This window comes from Argiope bruennichi, chromosome 5 (assembly GCF_947563725.1).
Source record: "Argiope bruennichi chromosome 5, qqArgBrue1.1, whole genome shotgun sequence".
NCBI lineage: Eukaryota > Metazoa > Arthropoda > Arachnida > Araneae > Araneidae > Argiope > Argiope bruennichi.
This window is the reverse complement of record NC_079155.1, coordinates 88367289-88388982: the sequence shown is the minus strand read 5'-3', so window position 1 is coordinate 88388982 and position 21694 is coordinate 88367289. Positions and strand designations below refer to the sequence as shown.

At 25.5% G+C, this 21694-nt stretch overlaps 1 protein-coding gene across 5 annotated transcripts in view; it reads left to right on the top strand.

Moving 5' to 3' along the window:
* Positions 1-554: 554 nt before the first annotated feature.
* The window catches only part of LOC129968661 (probable ATP-dependent RNA helicase DHX34), a 30537-nt gene continuing 9397 nt past the window's right edge, over positions 555-21694 (top strand). The window contains exons 1-11 of one of the 5 annotated variants that reach the window (XM_056082778.1): positions 555-872; positions 3658-3962; positions 7698-7789; positions 9309-10027; positions 11730-12011; positions 14523-14727; positions 14812-15026; positions 16500-16694; positions 19729-19914; positions 20854-21093; positions 21368-21514. In XM_056082778.1, coding sequence (XP_055938753.1) covers positions 3667-3962; positions 7698-7789; positions 9309-10027; positions 11730-12011; positions 14523-14727; positions 14812-15026; positions 16500-16694; positions 19729-19914; positions 20854-21093; positions 21368-21514 — 2577 coding nt within the window. In that variant the 5' untranslated portion in view covers positions 555-872; positions 3658-3666. Of the gene's footprint in view, positions 873-1156; positions 1327-1776; positions 1931-2446; positions 2548-3657; positions 3963-7697; positions 7790-9308; positions 10028-11729; positions 12012-14522; positions 14728-14811; positions 15027-16499; positions 16695-19728; positions 19915-20853; positions 21094-21367; positions 21515-21694 lie in introns of those variants that run through there. The other 4 variants (XM_056082777.1, XM_056082781.1, XM_056082779.1 and 1 more) reach the window with 4 other exon arrangements.

The window sequence follows — 21694 nt, the reverse complement described above, 5'->3', positions numbered from 1 at the left end:
TTGTGATCGACTTTACTTGAACCTATGAATCTCCGTCAAAATTTTGTTTAATTTATAAAAATTAAAACATTGCGATTTATAACAATTAAAACCTGCTAAATTTCAACCATCTAATTCGTTCGGAATTTGTGTTACTATGTTCACTTGAATTCGAACAAAAGTACGACTTCCCATTATCTAAAATCTAACACAGGTTAAAAGATATTTTGGAGTAAGAACTTTATACCAAATTGTTTTAATTTACTTAGTTCTGTTTTCAGTTATTCAGAATTTGCAATTAAATTTTTGACTCTAAGAGATCTGAGAGATATATTAAATTCCTCGGTGAAATTTATTAATGGTTAAATTTTTTCTTTCCTTTTTTTTCAATACCACCCGAAATTTTTTTTTAAAAAAAAGCAAAGATAAAATGTAGTTCTATCAGATTTCAATCAATCAAGCAAATGCTTTGCAGATTTTAAAAAAAAAATCAACAGCTTGAAGTGGAAAAATAGAAAAGTTATCGCTAGGAATATTTTCTGATCCCCCAAAATATTTATGGCTGGCAGAAAAAGGAAACATTTAGCGAGAAAAAGATTTCGCCAAAGTGAACCAATAGCCAGCATAGCAAAAACTTGTTAAACTTATTGTTTATAGGTCTACTTTATAAATAGAAATTATTTTTGCAAGTATCATGCTTTTGTCGCAAAATAGAGTGAATAGTATCGTCATCAAACTGAACTCTTAAAATATATGAAATTAAACTATTCAGAATTTATAAGAGAAATTTAAAAAAAAAAAATTATTTAAAGAAATAGAACCAGAGAAATACGAAGACAAAAAATAGAAGAAGTGTTATTGTAGAAAATATTCCCCACTTGGCTAAAATAATGGTAATATTTTTTTAATAAAAACTCACTAAAAGAATTTCAGTTAATCCTTCAAATTGAGTAAACAAACTTATAAAATTATTTATGAAAGAGACATACCATCTTCTTTGAATATGTGGCATTAAAGTTGTTTAGTATCTATTTCCGTGATAATTTTTGGATAGTAAATTTGCAACGCTATAAATACTAAACTCACTGTTTCAAAGTAATGATAACATTTCATTCGCTACTTTCGCACAGGAAATTGCTGCTGAGCCAAATAATGGAACTCCGCGGCGGCAATCACGGAGCATGAGATTCAGCTGACCAATGGCAAACACATCCAATATCCTCTAAATATGATTCGTCGTATAGTTATATATACCAAGCTCTCTCTCTTGATAGTGTTACGCTACTCGTGAAAATATTGTAAACAAATTTGGAAATTTGACAAGAACGTATCAGTCGCATAATGCCTGTGAGAAATAAATTCTTGAGTTATATTTTAAAAATTTATTATGATTGTCAATTTCTAACATATTCATTATTTAAAATTTTGTTTTAATTTATGATGTTTTTGATATTGAGGCAGCTCTAAATAATTAAATTATCTTTTCTAATTAGAAGATTTTTCTAAAACAATTCGTGGAAATTAATTTCGATTTTTAATTACGAAATTTCTGTAATACTGCGTTTTCAAGGAAATTTTGGACAGAATGTATATTTCTGAATTGCTGACAAATTATTAATAAATATTTCAGATTTTTTCAATACTTAAGTTTTTCTTTTTCGTTTGATAATTTTTATTAAGTAAAATAATTCTTTTTAACTTTATTTATCAACCTTGAAGGAAATATGTTATCACTTTTGAAGGGAAACACTTTAAATTCAATTTATATTACGTTGGTTTGGTGTTACAAATGGAATGTACTAATGAAAGTCATGTATTAGTGTGCTTAAATTTGCAGATCTCTCTTTTTTTTTAAGTTTATTCAAAGATTTTGTCAAAGATAAATTTATTCAAAGATTGTCCATTTGAACAGCTACATATGAAATTGGACAATACTTTCTTGTTTTTTTCAGTAAGCAATTTATATAATTATGCTATTTTGCATAATATTCTGCAAAAAAAAAAAAAAAAAAAAAAAAAAAAAAAAAAAATCATTCCTTGAACATCCTTTATATAGATTTGCATCTATTGTTTCTTTTTTAATTATTTTAGCTTAATTGCTAGTATTAAAGAAAAGTATTTATAGCATTAAAGCATTTTATAGAAAAGATGGGATGGGGATTATGTTTTTTTTTACTTGGTCTTTATTAAAACTTTACTGTTTTACTCCATAAATAGCAAATTGCTATACAGTTGTTGGTTTACCATTTATTGAAAGATGTTTTATTAAAATTGTGCTTTATTATAAACCTCTTGCTTTCCATCTTTTTATACATTTAGTATGATATATGAATATTTCATTATATAAAATTTAAATCAATGAAAATTTCATTTATTAAAATGCAAGCATCATATTGATAAAAAATTTCTTGTGTACTAACCATATACTAACAATTAATCTCCAAACATGTTTTATTATTTGCAGTCAGTGATTGATCACCAAAAATGACTTGTTAGTCAATTCGTCAGTATTCATCAATAACTCCAGTTAAAACTAAATTTTGTCAGTGGCAAGCAGTTTAGTCTAAGGTTCGCTAATTGCATATAATTAATACACAAGTACTTATAAGAATTAACAGAAAAAAATTGTGAATCGGTATATTTATTAATGAAAATATGTGTATATTGGTGATGTCATTATTTATTTTTTTCTTCTGAATTTTAATCTGATCTTTTCGAGACTTACCTTATACTGTTTTACTCATAAGTCAGATTTTACTTTTTGAGCAAATTGTTTTGAGATAGGAAACATATAGGGTAAAAGAATTAGTAAAATATATAACAGTAAACTTTCATCACAATAAAACAAATTTCAGATATATGATAATTAATGCAATCATAAGCTATTTAGTGCATTTTGCTATATATAAAAGCTTACGATTTGTATACTATCACCCAATATATTTCTTTCTTTTCTCTGTATTTCAAACTTAATAAAGATTTATTAAAAAAGAAAAATCTGGTTGCTGCTGTGTCTAGTTTTTGCATGTTGAGTTTATAACACAATTATATGGTAACATTTAAAAACAAAAAATAATTTGCTATTTTCTGGAATCAATGCTTTATATACAGTACATTTAGTAGTACGATATCTTATTTAAAATAAATTCGTTTCCCATTTTCTGTCATTTTTTTAAAAAAATATGTTAAACTGTTTTTTTTCTTTTTTTTTTCTTTTTTTTTTTTTCTTCTTTATATCGACAAGATTTGGGCCTTCATCCAACTTCGTGCTATTGTTTATTACATCTTTTTATTAAACCTAAATTAGAATTTTTTTGGTACATCATCATTAATTGAGAATACCTTCTATCTCAATTTTGCAATAATCTTTGTAATAATATAAAATTTTCAAAATATAATAATATAAATATTTATTTTGGAATATGTTTTCTATTAAGAAGTCTGAATAAAATTAAGGATAATTTAAAATAAGGCAATCATAAAGTGAATATACATTTTAAACTATCTCATCATCTAAATAGAAATTGAAACTATTTATTATATGAATTCATTTTTCTTACATTTAATACTTACTGAAGATTTGAATTTCTAATTATATTGCTGATATTTTTAATATCTTTTCCTGTTAAACAATAACAAAAAAAATAAAGCATTGTTATTTTTTTCTTTCTTTTGTAGTGATCTGTAATGGAGCGGCATAAAAAGAGACATCATTATGATGAAAAAAAATCATCTAAATACCATAAAATTACTTCTGAAGCTCATGTCCATGAAGATGAACATGAAAATATCAGAAAGAAACAAATTATAAATCAGGATACTTATAAAGGACGTGATGTGTATGATGGTAAAGAAGATGAGAAATCAAAGCCTTCCTTCTGCAATCGAGTATATTTAAATAAAACTGATCCAGATTTTCCTTGGACTGAATATCGCTCTACTCTAAATAAAATATTTTTCTATGATAAAGGAAAAATTAAAAGGTAAGACTTTTTTTCACATAAATTTCTTTTTGAAATTGTAAAATTTATAGCTTCTTTCAATAAACAAAGATTTAAAAAAAAAAAAACTATATATTTGTAATTGAATTTTAAAAAATATAACAATTTTACCGTATATTCTTTCATTAATAAGAAATTTTTGTGTAAAGTTCTTCAAGATTTTTATTTTATTTTATGTTTTATTTAAGTATTTTTTCTTAATAATTAATGTTTATTTCTTTAAAAAAATGTGACCATTAATTTTTTTTCTGCAACCTGTAGGTTGAAGTACTCTCACATGGAATAACTGAATAATATTCACTCAAAAGATACTAAAATAACGTTAATATTTTTAGTAAAATAATCTGGTCCATAATATGGAAAGTAGTTATAATTTATGAGTATCATGGAATTGTGCTTACAATATAAATATTATTATTAAAGTTCACATTTTTTAAAATGAAAAACAGTATTTGCTTCAATCAAATCTATTATTTTTATGAGTATTGTAATATAAATGTATGGTTATACCCATTTTTTAAAAGAAAATTAATTATTTTTTCTGTAAGTTTTGAAAAATTATTTTGTTAAAAATAATTATCTTGATGCTTTTATTCTTTTTATTAATCATGTTTTAAAAGATTAGGAGGAAATGACTAACCTAATTTTATTCTTATTTACTTGTTTTTAAAAAAAGTATCACAATGTTTCAAAAATAGAGTTAATATTGAAAATATTTTTTAAACTTAAATTAATGAAATATATATATATTCAAATCAGAATATAATTGTATTTATATTGAGATATCCGTATCAGATTAACTGATTATTATCATTATAAATTAACCATATTTGGTCATTAATTTGCTAGCAGTATTGGGTGTGTTTAATTTTATTTATATTTCTAATACCAATAATGTTTATGATCCCCTCAACAAAGAAGAGAGGTAGAAAAAAAAATATATGACCTGCAAAAAAAAACACTTTGTTTTAAACTATTTGTTGTATTATATTATACTTTTTAGAACTATAAGAATATAAATAGATGAAATATTTGAAATTATTTTGAATAATATATCATTTTAATTTATTTCACTTTTACTCATGTTTAAATTTTACAGAGAAGGAAAAGTGGAAAATAAAATAGAGCTCGTTACAGATTTGGCTCACAAAACAGTTATTTATTCATTAATTTGCCCTTTTTTTATGATATCTATCAATCAAGATGTCATCAGAGTTCATAAGTCTTTCTAAAGTTGTTTTGATATTTTTCCGACAAATTTCTGTTGCATACTGTAACTTATATTTATTGGTGCAACGATGCCTGCCTGTATAAATATCATAAGCCATTAAACCCCACAAATTTTCTGTGGGGTTCAAGTCCAGGCTTTTTGATGGTCTATCTAATAATTCTACTTCATTTCTTTGAAACCATGACTTTGTAGATGATGTATGGATAGAGGTATTATCTTGTTGAAAAATATAATGTAATAAGAGGAACTGCTGATAATAAATATTTAATAAGCATGCCTTGATACCCTTCAGAGTTAGTTTTTGGTTTCAAAAATGTATTGGAGTGGTTCCACTGTGAGCATATACTTCTCAAACCATAACACTACGACCACTGAATTGGCATTTAGAAAACATTACCAATGTAACATATCCTCAACTTGTAGAATGTCCTCACAGTGTAAATCATAGCAATAATATTGGAATCCATCATGTCTGTCCAAATTAAATTTCTTTTAATTTGAGAAAATTACATCTTTTTCATTTATTTCTCAATACACTTTTACTATAAAAACACGTGGTGAAAATAAGCAACATAATTTGTGTTATTAAAATTAATATGCACAATTTAAAATTTTTTTACTAAATCATTTGCTTTTATAATGTGTTTTTAATAAACTAAATTGGTTTGGAAAAGTTATTTATGCCATTTAATAACTGATTCAGTGTAAAAACAACTTCAGAATAATGTGAAGAAAAATTGTGAGTGGCTCTATTTTTGTTTCTTTCACTTTATACAAATATTTTGAAAAGTGATTAACATTAAAAAAAATGCTGAACTTTTATTAAAAAATAACTTTTTTCTGTTAGATATTTAATACCTAATAGATTTAATATGTAAGATTATAAAATTTATCAGGCATCAGAAAATTATAGTATAACTGGCCCTATTTATTTTTCTATCACTATTTTTAAGTATCAAATTGTTTATATATATATATATATATATATATATATATATATATATATATATATATATATATATAATATGAATTTTCTAATGAAATCAAGTTTAATCACATCATGTATCTGGAAAATTTATCCATTTAATTATCTTAAAAAACTTGTGTATCTGGATAATTTGTTTCAAAATGTATGCTATCTTTTGTGGTAATGCAATTCCTTTTTATCATATATATATATGCAGATAAGAAGCAGAATTTTTCTTCCTTATTTTTCAACAAAGTAAGAAAATCATATGAATAAGTAATGAAGCCATAAAAAAATGTTTGAATTTAATTATATATCTGAAATCTGTAGATGAAAATCAACAATATATATATATATATATTAGCATCATATTTTAGCAGTCGCGTGGCTAAATAAAAGAAACATTTGAAATTTTAAAATTCAAATCGCCAATGAAGGCATAATTTACAAACAAAGGATAAATGGTAAGAAATATATCAATCTACATTACAACACAGCAGAAGAGACCAAAACCTTTCCCTTCAGTGATTTTATTGTGAAATTTTGATTGGGATTTCTTTGACACATGTCGACTTTGGAAAGAGAAATTTAGATATCTTTAAAAGAATCTCTTTGCTCAGAGTCTGAGAACCTGCTGAATTCAGCAGTTTTATTAAACACATGTAAAATTAATTAAATAAAGTGGGATTTGGATCAGAAAGTAAGAAAACATTTTAGAATGGAGTGAATATGGGCTAAATTAAGATAAAAATTAGGAATATAATTAAAATTTGAATTAGATTTTAAAATATAATTACATATATATACATACATATGTGGTGGAATGTTGAGCATTATGATTCGTGCAATGGAAGCAACAGGACATATGTTTTCAGGAACATTTCTTTAATAATCACATTCACACATTAACAAAGACAAGACATTAACACGCACAGCTTAACAGAACAGCATGTCATTTCATTCTCATTACAATTGCAATGCACTATGGGATGCATACCTAATTGGGCATCACCATCTATTATCGAAAAGAGAAGCTAAGAAATACACATATATATACACACACATTTGTGAAACTAAATAAATTGATATCATAGGTTAGTTATACAATTTTTTGAATTTTAAAATGGTGCAAATATCATGTTTCTATATGATATTTTTAGGAATTACCATAAAAAAATTATTGAAATCTTACTTAATTTTCAATTAATTAAAATTTCAAATAAGTTCTCCATTCCAACTGTACAAAATACATCTACATGAAATTGGTAGCTTAGTATAGATATTTCGTCTTATGCAACATCAACCTACTTATATACATTGTCCTTATTATTTGTTAATTTTAATACTCTTTTATCAGTTTCTTATTTGAATCACTGTTCTAATCTTATTATGATTTATTTTACACATTTTGTATATCTTTCACAGCACCACAACCCCAATTTAAATGTGTATATATCAAATTGATATTTTTTATTTATCACATGCCATTAATAATCTCTGTATTGTTAAACTGTTTCAGAAATACTCCCGAATATGATGAATTTTGGATCTTTCTCAAAAAATACCAACAGGTTCAACAAAAAGCTGCTGCTAAAAAGTCACGAGATGCTGGTACACTACTTTGTTTTAAATTTCTAATCTTCTTTTACCATATATCATTAATAAATCTTTTTCTTCTTTTTCATTCAGTTAGAAATATTGTTTGTTTTGTATTTGTCAGATCTTCCTTTGTTTACCTAATTAAAAAAATTAATAGAATTAGGTGTATTGAAACTTAGTGTAGGAGAAATGGGCTATTTGGCACCAGGGGTAAGTTGGCACTGATGGAATTAGCTCATTCAACTTGATGCTGTTCTATTATTTTTTAACCAAACTGTTATTAATTCTATTTATACTAGCCAAAGAATGTAAGAATGTTTAAGAATACATATAAGCTATTTAATCATTATAAAAAAATAAGAAAAATTTGTGATAAAAACTAGTGTCAACCAATCCCTACTGGTCTTCCCTATAAGACATCATATTAATACCTTTCTTATGCAAATGTTAAATTGGTAATTAATTATCTTTTCTTTTCTCTTTTTTTATCAGCTTTAACTTATTTCTTCTTTAGTCCAGTTAGTTTTTTAAATATAATTGTATTTCCAATCACATTGCAGTCAAATCAAAGATCTTTCATACATAATAATAGACTAATTAAGTATTTATTCTAAAAAACAAAATTTCAGATTGCCATAAATCAAGATTATTCTACAGTTTGTTCTTAACTAAGATGTTTTGATATATAGTTTAAAGTAAATTAATTTATTTTGTAGAATTTGCATCCATATTTTATATGAAAGATATAGGTACATGGATTACAATTGCAATATTAAAAAAAAATATTTATTTTTATTAATATTTATGCTTTTATTTAAAGAATTATTTTTACTCTTAAATTTGAAATTCCTGTTAGTGTATTTAAGCTGTTCTAAAAAGATTGTTTATTAATGCTTTAATTTGTTATTCTACTCTCTTTTATTTTTTTTATCTTTTTGTATAGTTTTTAATTGATTAATATCTAAGTTTATAATTTAACCAATGAAAATCTAGTTAATTATATGGTATAATTGAGTGCCTTTTACTAGGAAATTCAGAGAGGCTAAAAATTGACTTGTTTATTAAAACCAAATTTGTTGCTTCTTTTATGTCTGATGTGAGGATGAATGAAATCCAAATTAATTGCTGTGCTATATTTGCAAAATTTGAAATGATAATTTACTAAATACTTGCATAAGTTTAAAACTAAGGGTGCATAAGTTTGATTCATCAAAATTAAACTGTAGGAAGGCATTGTTCAAACATATAGAAGCAAATAACATCCTGAATTAGATAATAATATTAGTTTACTTCATCTTTTAACAAAAATATATACACATTTTAGACTATTGATTTTAGGCTAAAACATTGTTATTTTATTGATGAAAAATATTAACATTTATTTTAGCTTAAAATGTCCTAACAATCTGAGTTATAAGATTATATTGTAATCTGTGATCAGATACCAGATGTTTAATTTTTATATAGGTACATTAAATGTAGGTATTTCTCAAAGTTCAAAATATATTAAGTTTTCTCATTTTTTTTTCAGGTCCATCTACAAGTTCAAAAATTGATTTTTCACTGGATTCAGATGAATTAGAAAATATGATGATTCGTGGACATCTTTTTCGGGATGATGATGCATCAGCATTAAGTCGTGAACATTTACTAGAATTTGCTTATATTATCCAGTTGTATTTAAATTGTTTAAAGAAACAACAGGAAATTAAATTAAAGAAACTCCGCGAATCTCAAGAAAATCTGCCTATAAGTAAATATCGAAATGAAATTTTGCGAGCAGTGGAGAGCCACCAGGTTGTTTTAGTTGCTGGTGATACTGGCTGTGGAAAATCAACACAAGTTCCACAATATTTACTTGCTGCTGGGTATGATAGTATTGCTTGTACTCAACCTCGTAGAATTGCTTGTATATCCTTATGCAAAAGAGTAGCATATGAGACTCAGAATGAATATGGATCTGAAATTGGTTATCAAATACGTTTTGAAAAAAGTAAAACTTCACATACAAAAATTTTGTTTCTGACTGAAGGTTTGTTGTTGAGGCAGGTTTCTTCAGATCCTATGCTTTCCATGTATAAAGTTGTAATATTGGATGAAGTTCATGAGAGACATTTATCATGTGACTTTTTATTAGGAATAATGAAGTGTTTAACAATTCAAAGACCAGATCTGAAGATATTATTAATGTCAGCAACCATTAACATAGAATTGTTTGCTGAATATTTTAATAACTGCCCTGTCATTCAAGTAAGTAGAATTTGTATTTTATTTCTTTGATTCATATAATATAAAACCATTTTTCTGCTGGAAATTTGAATGATTTTTAATGTATCCCTTCTTTTTATTGATTCTGGATAAAATGATTAATAATGCAAATTTGTATTACAATGTAGTGCTAAAACAACTAACACAATAAAATCTATAATCAACAATTCCAAACTGTTATGTAAACTAATGTTAAAATTATAATATAAAAGAAAAGATATAATATGACGTTGCATCCATTGCATATTATAATATAGCAAATTGATTTTAAAAAAATATTTATATCAAATAATATCTTCAGATTAGTGCCATATATCTTTCAGGTTACATTTTCCTTAAGTACAGCTTTAAAATATTATTTAAAAATTTTAAAAAATGGAATGATAATATTAAATATTTATATTTGATTAATAATTTACAAACATGGAAAAAGAGTTTTATACTCAAATACCTGCTTAATTTCATGTTTCCTTTTGGATGTTATGTTTTTATTTTACTGATTATTGTATTTTATTCATTTTTAATGTCTTGGAAAATAATTTATTAATATACACTCATTTCAAATTGAATTGTTGTATATACTCATTAGTCTAGTTATTAACTTGCAAACAACAGCAAAAAATATATTGTAAAATATTCTCAATAAATGTGTGTTTATTTTGGCTATTGTTTTTATTAAGAATTAAGATATTAAGAATAAATTATATATGTAAAGAAAATTCCAAATGATACTATGCAGTGATTTTGAAAGTATTCCTTTCAAACAAGATTTTGCTTAGTTACATCAGGATTCTTTTAATACAGCAATAATTTTCACATTTCCCAAATGTTTATGAAAGATTTAAGCATCTTTATATACTAATTACAAAATTTGACAATACAAAATGCTAAAATTGACTGCACCATTAATGAATTACATTATATGTATGCTGTAGGGTTATAAAATGTCTCAATGAAGTTAAATACATTTTATTTTAAGTATAGAATTTTATAGTACAGCGCATTGTAATTATCAGGTTTTAAAACTGAATTCTGTTGAAATATCACTTACTTTTAAACACAACAGATTTATATTGAGGACACTTTTTTTTTTTTTTTTTTTACAATATTGAAAGATTTTTAAAGGTATCTCTCGCAGGAAGAATATATATTCTGCTTGCAACAAATAAAAACTATATCATGTGAATTGTAAAGTACAATTCTCTTCACATTTTAAGTTTAGAAAAGCTAATTTTTATTTGAAATTGTTATTATTGTTTGGTGTATTTGCAGATAATGATGAATGCATATTTAAATTTCATGCTTATAAAAATATAATGCTAAAGAAAGCCATTACCTTTTACCATTTACTAATGTCCCTGATAGTAATTTTGACGTAAAGAATTTTTTTGAACACTTCAGTCATTTGCATTTCTTTCCTATTCCTTTCATTTCTTAACTTTTTAAATTACTGATATAAAATATAAAGATTTTCTTGAACATATTTTTTTTAGAAAAATAAATTTGTATTATTTATACTGTAATTTTTAAAAAGTATTTTATTATTCTTAAGATATTTCATACTTAGAAGCAATGTTTTATATTTGATATATTTTCCATAACATCAGGAACATAAATTATATATCTTATATAATATTTAAACTTCTCTGATATTATAATAATTTCTAAATTTAATTCTTTTTAGGTTCCTGGCCGATTGTTCCCCATTCAAGTTAAATATTGTCCTGTACCAAGTGAAGAAAGGAAAACATTGACCGGTAAATTAAATCCTGCCCCTTATATAAGAGTATTGAACTTAATTGATCAGAAATATCCAAAAGATGAAAGAGGAGATGTTTTGATTTTTTTGAGTGGAATGACTGAAATATCTATTGTGGAGGAAGCAGCTAGAGCCTATGGAGACAAAAGCAATAAATGGATCATTCTGCCATTACATAGTACATTGTCTATAGAAGATCAGGATAAGGTAAATATAAATCTATTAAAAATTTTCTTTTCTTTTCATGTAGTTGATAAAATTATAGTTTGAAATAACATTTATAAGTAGAAATAAAAAATTACAGAATCTATAGTGAATATTTTATCTTAGCTTGATAGTTGTTATTGACAAATATAAATATTTGTACTAAATACCACTTCACTGTTTGCATCATTACTTTAAGTTGTGCACAAACATGCAAATTACAGAAATCTTATGCTCACTAAAAATAGTAAATTTTACAATATAGAGGCTACTCTACTTGGGTTATTTTTTCACAGTATTTTTTAATTTTTAAGTAAAATTTTCTTTAATAAGAAAGTTATTAAATAAACTTAGGTGTTTAATTATAAATTTTAAAAATACTTTTTATTTGCTGAATGATACAATTCTTTGTAAAAAAGTCGTAGCATTTCCCTTTTTTGAATGAGTTTTTTTATTTAATTTTTCATTTGAAAAAAGTAAACAGTTTTATGCAAACGTGCTCTGATTAAGGTTACTATGTAGATAGATTTTATGAGGAATGCAAGTGTTTTTTAGGAATGTTGTAATTATTCTATTCATTACAATACTTTTTATTTAATTTCCACATATTAAAAAGATATGAGATTAAACTTTTTGCATGTAGATCTTTGCTATTCCAGCTCATGGCTATTTTGGAAATGCTATTCTCAAGGATTAGTCTTATAATTGGGCTATACTAAATTTTAGTAATAAAATGTCTAATTAGCTGCTAGACTTTTTATAGCTTCTAATATGGAGAATGTTAAAAATGTTAAGAATTTGCTGATTTAATATTTTGCTTATGTAATTAATTGGGTACAGGCAATATCAAGATAAAAAAATGAAAGTTATTTCTTACAAAATTATAGATATAAAGAAACTATATGGGATGGTTATAATTAAACTTCCCCTTAAACAGCATCCTTCAACGCAAACAGATGAATGAATTGCAATGAAATTTGGTATATAGACTATACATGAGAAGTGCTCACGGAATTTCGAGGGAAAAAATTTAGTTCCAATATGTTCACCAGAGGGTGAAAAGGCACCCTCTGGTGAACATATTGGAACTAAATTTTTTTTCCTTTAATTAAATTTCCTTTTCCGGAAAAACATTAAATTTAACACAATAAACAACCAAAACGGAATACAGAAACAATAGTAACAATTCAGAACAAGAATTATGAGTAATAAAATCTAAAAGTGCGAAAAGCTGTCAGTTCCAGGAAAAAATGTTGAGATTTACATGCTTGCGAAGAAAAGGAAGCTTTATGTAAAACAGGTTAGGGTAAGAAACGTTTGCAGTCATTGTCATGTCTTATGTCGATGTTTTTGGATGTGATGATGATGGTATCTTGTGCAACGTTGAATGACTTAAAGAACTCCATAATGCTTCATGTACGACGCATCACAAGTGATCAGTTATGATCTGCTGTTGAACACACTGTCCATTGAAATTTTGCAGGTCAATGAAGGTGGTCACATTGAGCACCTTTCCCTACATCGTTCTCGCCACAATTAACAACTGCTTCTCTTGTGCAATTTCGTTCTCATCTTTCTTGTTTCTGATATATGCAATTATTTTTATTAGACAGATTTTTATTCCTGAACATAATCACATTCTAGTAATTTTTAAAATTTTTCTCTTTTATAATTTGAATATGTTTTTTCTTGCGTTTTGCTGTTGTATGTATAGCATAATTGTTAATATTTAAATATGCAATTTTTACAATGGCATTCATTATGCAAGTATTCTTTTATTAATTTTGCATTGCCACTGCTTGTCAAATGGATGCATGTTAAAAATTCCTTTTTAATATTTATTTTTCTGTGTTAATCATTTTATCATAATATTTCTTTAGATGCTTTAGTATTGATCACATGCCAGTGATAATATATATAATATGTAATGTTAATCATAATGAAGATTTCATTATGTTTGCAAATGACATGTCATTAAGCCTAAAATTTGCTGATGACTTACAATTAAAAGTTTGCTATTAGTTTATGATTAATTCATAAATAACCTTCTACGAAAAATTATTTCTTAATACTTTCTTGATTTTTTTTATAATTGCCAATTTTAATGAAAATGTTACTTAAAATGAAATTGAATTTGCTCATAAAATGAAATAAAATTATTTCTATGAGTAAAAATTGCAGAAAAAACCTACTGTTTTCGATAAAATTGTTTTCACAAAGCCGGAAAATTTACAACTAGTAAATATATAAATGCATTAAAAACTTAATCAAAATTCTTGATTTATTTTAATGAGTTTGAGTTTGAAATAACTTTCATAACTTTTCTAATATAATTAAAAATATATTTAAAAAAGGAATGTGATATTTTTATGAAAAAAGTTACAAAGCAGAAATCTATTTGAATTATTTATTTTGGTAATGTGTAAAAATTTGCAGTTATAATCTGAAGATGCAACAAATTTTGTTTAATATTTTTAATTTTTTTTTTTTTTTTTGTAAACTGAATGTTAACAGGTTTTTGATATTGCTCCTGAAGGTGTTCGCAAGTGCATCATTTCCACCAATGTTGCTGAAACTTCTGTTACTATAGATGGTGTCAGATTTGTAGTTGATTCCGGTAAAGTTAAAGAAATGAGTTATCATCCAATTTGCCATATGCAACGATTACAGGAATTTTGGGTTAGCAAGGCAAGTGCAGAACAAAGGAAAGGTCGTGCTGGTATGTTTTAAAATTTTGTTTTAAAACTTCACATATGTTATCTTCGTATAGAAATTGCTAATATAGTGCTATATGTAATTTCAGGAAGAACTGGGCCTGGTGTGTGCTTTCGATTATATTCCCAACAGGAATATGACAACTTAGAAGCTTATACAAAGCCAGAAATACAAAGAGTTCCTCTTGATTCTCTGTTACTTCAGCTATTGTCAATGGGATTACCAAATGCTAGAAAATTCCCTTTTCTAGAACCTCCTGAGGCTTCAAGTATAGAAGAATCTCTACAAAATCTGAAAAGCCAGGTAATTTCAATTGTATTCTATAAAATAATTGAATCATAAAATATGTAAATTTCAGTTTATAACTGTATTTATGAGCAGTGTAAATCTTATTAATTTTGCATTCTAAAACATCAAGATATATATGCATGGATTGAGCTTATGAATAAAGAAAATTCTTCATATTTTTTAAATGTGTATTTATATGTTTCTATTTTCATACTTTGCAAATTACGTCAATACAAAAACAATCTTTGTTTGTACATTAGATTGCTATGTGAAATATGTCAGTGTTGACTTTATTTGAATCTAGTTCTTTTAAATTCTGACACGTATTAAATCAACTTTATTAATGGAGTTAAATTCCATGAAAGCTCTTAAGAAGTTTATAAAATATAAGATAGGAAATTTTGATTTTTTTTTAAATGTATTTGACTTATTTTTGTTTAAAAGGCTTAGCTTAGTTATGAATCAAATTTATTTAATTCAAATAAATTTTAATCAAATTTAATTATGAATCAAATCAAAATGATGGAAGAAAATCAATTTTTTAGAAATAAAAGGTCATTTGATTGATTCAATATAATTTTTTTTTTTTAAATTTGCAATTTTAAAAATAAAGATTTTTTAGTTAAAAAAAAAATACTTTTTGATCATGAAGAAACTAATCATGATATCAGTTGTTATCTGTATGTGTATACCATTGCCTTTATCAAAAGATTCCTTAAATAAGTTACTCACATTCTTCCTTTCCCTGCTATGTTTGAAAGTAAGTTTCAGAAGAAAAGAAAATTGAATACCATTATAATAAAGATAAATATAGTTTATATTATTTCCTAGATTTAAATCTGTAACATTTTTAGTAGCAATTAGATTTTGAAATGAAACAGCAATACAAATTGCTAAAATGCATTTACAAATTAAAATGAGTAGATACAAATGTTATGAAATAAATTATAAGATTTTCAATCAGTCAGTTTATTATTTAATACAGTAGACTCCCGATTATCCGCGCCTGCCGCACTAAGTTTTTTTTTTTTTTTTGACTGATTTTTTCAAAAAGGTGCAGTTTTACAGTTATGCTTTTGTAATTGCATAATACATTACAGTATTAAAACAGTACATATGTATTCATTTTTCTGTGTATCCTTGACGCCTCTCGTAAATACAAAGCACTTTTCTGTTTTCATTAACAAAATGCATTTTAGGTTAGTTTTGAGTGATATACTAAAATATTAAGCGTTAGTTAAACATTTCCTGCTGTTTATTTTACGTTTTATTGTACATAAAACGATTTTTTAAAGTTGGAATGACTGTTTTCTTTTTTGCTATATCCGTTTTTAGCTTTTTTTCGGATTATCCGCGATTTTTGTTATCTGCGGTGGCCGCGCCACCCAATTCCGCGGATAATCGGGAGTGTACTGTATTCATTAGTATACTTGTTTCTTTGTTTTATTCTCTGCTGTACTTATTATTTTTATTAATTTCCTTAAAAAGGGTGCACTAACTGAAGATGAAGAGCTTACACCAATGGGGCAAATGCTTTCTAAATTACCAGTTGATGTAACAATTGGAAAAATGTTGATACATGGCTGTGTGTTTTCTGTCATTGAACCTATATTATCATTGGCAGCTGCATTGAGTGTTCAATCTCCTTTTACTAATCGATCAATGAGAGATCCTGAAATGAGAGTAAGTTTTGAATTTATCTATTTCAAAATTTTTATTTGTCAATAGTATGGAAGATAATGTTATAAAAGATATTATCATTAATTAAATATATGTGCAATAGTGTTAAGTTTCTAAAAGTGTTGAATGATAGAATTAAATTTCTCTGAGTAATTACTGAATAGCAACATTAGAAAGTTTCATTGAATTAAGGAAACTTCTCATTGTATATTTGTCAGAAATTAATTTTCTTTTTTGTAAGTTATCTATAAATTTCGGAAATTTTCATTGATTAATAATTTCCAGTTGTTTCTACATTATTTAAAAGTGGCTATTTCAATATAAATTATTGTTTCAAAAGTGGCAATAATAATTTAAAACAGATAATTTTATTATATATATATATATATATACATAACAAATTCGAATCCTGTCAGCTCTTTAATATGTAAGCATTATTTTATGTGAAGCATGATTGTAGTTTGAAGACAGTGAAGAGACTTTTTAAATTCTTTTTAATCCATCGCGAAAGCATAATTATTTACAAGCAGAGATGCGGACAAGATGTCCGCCACAGCGCAGTACAAAAGCCGAAGTGGGGAAGAAGGGACGAAATAAATTATCCCTCGCCTTATATAACCGTAGATTTTGATAGGGAAAATATTTCTCCATAGTGTTAATATATTACGAGATTTCGATAGGGATTTTCGTTACACGCGCGGAGAAGGTAGGGGAAACAGAGGGAGATTTTAAAGAAGAATTTGCCTGATCAGTGGTATTTTATCTCTTCATGCGGAGTGTGGGAAAGTTAGTTTTAGCTGATTCAGCAGTTTAACAAAGCTTGTCTTCGAGTAATTAAGTAGAGACAGTGGAATTGGATCACGAAATAAGAGAATATTTTAGAATAAAGTTACTATGGGCTAAATTGAGATAAAATCTTGAAAATTAAGAGAGAAAGAGTTAGAGTTAAAATATCATTACACACACACACACACACATATATATATATATATATATTGTATAATGTTATGCACTTCAAGGTTATAGCACCAAATTATTGAAAGAAAAGTTCGAGGGGGAGAATTAAGATTTTAAATTTGGCTTTGAGAAATAAAATAACAAAAGAATTTTTTTCGTTTAATTTAGATTTTATATCTGTACATAGCTTTTCTGTCATAGGTTGTATTTTGATTCATAATAAAATGTATCATGAAAGGAAAAAAATAAATTTTGAAGGTTCATTTCAATCAGACATCCGTACATAATTTTTGAATCATAACCATTGTTTCAAAAAATTAATTAATTTTTTAAATATATTTTGGCATATTTTTGTTAAAAGTGTTACAAACTTTTAACAGGAGTGCTGCAGCACCTGGAAAACTGGGAAAATACGCGTAATTTAAAAATAAGCTATAAAACAGTGAATTTTGAAATTTTCCTTAAAAACTGGGAAATTACATTAAATTATTAATTACTTACAGGTTCTTTTTCCTTCCTTCCTTTTTTTTTTTTTTCATCTTAAAAATTTCAATCTTTTTAAATATTGCAGAAATAAAAAAATGTTGCCATTGCTATACAAACAAAACCTTATTTGGAACCTTAAATCACAAAACTTTATCTTTTTCCTTTTCTTCTGCATCAGTCCAATTTGCAGGACTGGGAAAAAATATTGAAATTAATATTGTGACTGCAAGCAATTCAAACTTTTGTGGAGCTATAGAAACTAAAAATAGACTGATGGATGGTTTGATTTGCTTCTACTTATTTATTTGAATATACAAATTTCTATTGCATAATTAGAATATTAAAAAAAAAAATGAAATTTTCTCGAAAAAATGAACTAAAAAGCGAATACAAAAAAAAATCTTCATTAATTTTTAAAAAAGAAATTTGTTCAGAGGATTTCTATTCTTATGCTTTGAGGTGAGGGAAGTTATAAAAACAAATTCTTATATTGTCATATAGGAATGTGGCTACTGTAAGTGGATTTAGTATCAACAAGGAGTTGGAACTTTGAAAGAAGGTTCTTTAATTGGTCTAGAAATTATATATGGTGATATAAACTTTTATGAAGGTTTCTTAAATGTTCCAATCTGAATAAATTTGCTTTGTCTATAAAATTAGCACTTGTGAAGAAGAGTTATGAAACTTTAGAAAAGCACAAAAAGTCAGGAAAAAAAATTTCAGAGAAATATAAAGAAACTTTTCAAATTAAATTGTTGCAAAAGGAAAAAATAAATGATGACTGAAAAATCTGCATAAGTTGCAGAAATTGTTTTTTTACTTTTTTTATTTTGTTAAGTAATCATTAAATTATGATAGCCAGAAGGTTATTTTGTGTTTTATTTCACCTGAGCCCTTAATTTTCTTTGATCTTAAATTAGAGAGCATGAGGTAAGTGACTAATTTCTTTTTTTCCCCAGATATCAATGGTAACCTTTTTAATGTATAATATCAATGTATAGTTTGTAATATGTAACAACTTAATTTAAAATTTCAGAAAAATAGCGTTTGTGTGAAAGCAAAAAAACAAAACATTTATAATTTTCAAAAAAAGAGAAATATTTAACTGAAATTAAACTTTATTTTAGAAATTTAAAAATAAAAATTCACATATATTTACTGCAAAATTCCACAGACTGTTGAGAAAGTGTATAGACTTAAGGAATAAAAAAATCTTGTCTGTTCAGAACATTACTCTAGTTAGTCATTTGGTGATTTAAATTGTTGAGAATGAAAGATTTCTTTCAATTTGAAGAACTTCATATAAAACTTATTCCTTTCATGTGTAAGGTCAAGTCATTATCTTTTAGAGTATTCTAAGAATTTTCTAGCAATGTGATACAAATTGAAATAATATCTGCCAAGAATACATGTGTATATTTAAAAAAAAAATGGAACTGAGAACTAGAGCTTTATATTATGGAATACATTACATATTAATATCATTGTTTGCTACTACGCAAGTTCATGTGTACCACATTGGAATGAAATGTAAAACAACTTTTTCTTTTACAGTTTCATCTGGTATTGTAATCAATTTTTTTTCATTGATCAGGATGCAAGGCAATCCCTTGAAAGTGATCACGGAGATCCCTTTACATTACTTACTACATATCATAAATGGCTAGAAGTGAAAGCAGAACGTCAAAATTCCCGGAAATGGTGTAAACGGAGAGGTTTAGAAGAACAAAGATTTTATGAAATGACAAAACTTAGAAGACAATTTAAAGAACTACTAAAAGTTTGTATTATCATTTGCTCTTATTTTAAAGATTTTCTTTTATACTTTAATTTCTTAATTTATTATTGATTTTTAATAATAAAAATTTCAGGAAATTTTGCAAGCCATTTAAAATAATTATGTTTTGCTATTTTCTTCTATTACGAATATGGATTTATTATTTTGATAAGAATAGTGTATTTTTAATTTAAACTAATTACTGTTGTTGTTATTATTCATTTAAAATAAATCTTCAAAAAATTGTGCATTGCATGTACCAAAGACCTAATTGTACATTTGTGAATGATGGTATGTTAAAGATTTTTTTAACGTATTTTTCTTAATACTTTGATTCTTGTTATCCTTATTATTATTAGTTTTTGAATTTGATTTATTGTACTGTTGCATCTTCAATTTGTCTAGTATTAGACCATTTAATTATGTTATTTGCTGACAAAAAAAAAATGTTATGTTTTGATATGTTGTTTTTCATATTTCATATATGCTACCTTCTGTCCATTTTAGTGTTGTGTTCATATTCGCTAAATAAACTGTAATTAAGTATGAAATTTGCGTATTTAGTTAAAGACGTAACATACAATCATTGTACCCCCCCCCCCCTCCAATAAAATTTGAGATGTTGTTTGATTCCTCATCTCTTTTTCACTTTTTCATTTTAGATCTAAATTACTACACTCAACAACTGCACTCATTTGAGATATTAGAAATTGCACTGATTTTTCCAAATTGTAGACTTCATTACTTTTTTAAATTGTCAATTGTTAGCTAATGTAATTTTGAATCAATCACATGATTGTAATTGAGAATAAATCTATATCATAATGATTCTAAAAAAAATTATGATCAGAGCAAACAGAATGGAATTTCTTAATAAAATGAAAAATATTAATAATAACTGTAATTATTTTTATAATGTAGCTTTTTTTTTATTATTGTTAGGATAGTAGTTTGTTACCTGAAGATTATGTACACACTAGTAGTCATCAACGTTCTAGTCGACATGGGGAACTTTCTCAATTGAGGGATATGAAAAGAAAGTTCCATCAAGCTCCTCATAAACGTAAAGTGTTGAAGCTAGATTCTGAACATTTTCATAATGAAAATGATGATAGTGATGATGGTAGAATTGACATTCATGATATTGACTTCTGGTTATCAAACAATAGTTGGCAGGTTCAGGTGAGTTGTAATTTTTTTTGAAAATAATTATTAATAAAGCAAATATATTAGCTTTAATTAATTAGTATTTTCTGAGTCAAGAAGATAAATTTATAATTTTCACTGGAAGTACATTTTTAAGGAGTTGCTTTATAAAATGTTTTAGAGGAAAGTAGAAAAAAAAATAATTTTAATTTATAAATAATGCTAATTCTTCTGTTCTTCTCTTTGTTATATTGTACCATGAAAAATGAATTATAACATTTTTATTACACAAAAGTATATTTTTTTCCAGTTACTATCATCTAAAAGTCAAGTTTCATCTTATCGTGATATGATATGCTTGAAGTTTATTGTATGCAGTGCCTTATATCCTCGCATTGCTATAGCAGATATCCATAACTCTTATAAATCTTCAAGTGATCAACATTTTCATACTAAAGTAAGAAAATTTATTTAAATTAAATTATTAATTTAATTAAAATTATTAATTTAAATTTATTAAAATTTATCAATGTTAAGCTCTTAAACTAGTGTATCTTTGTGAATTTATATTTGCTTTAAGAAATTACTAACTTATCATGTCTAATTGAGGATGTTATTTAAAAATATCATTTTCAAA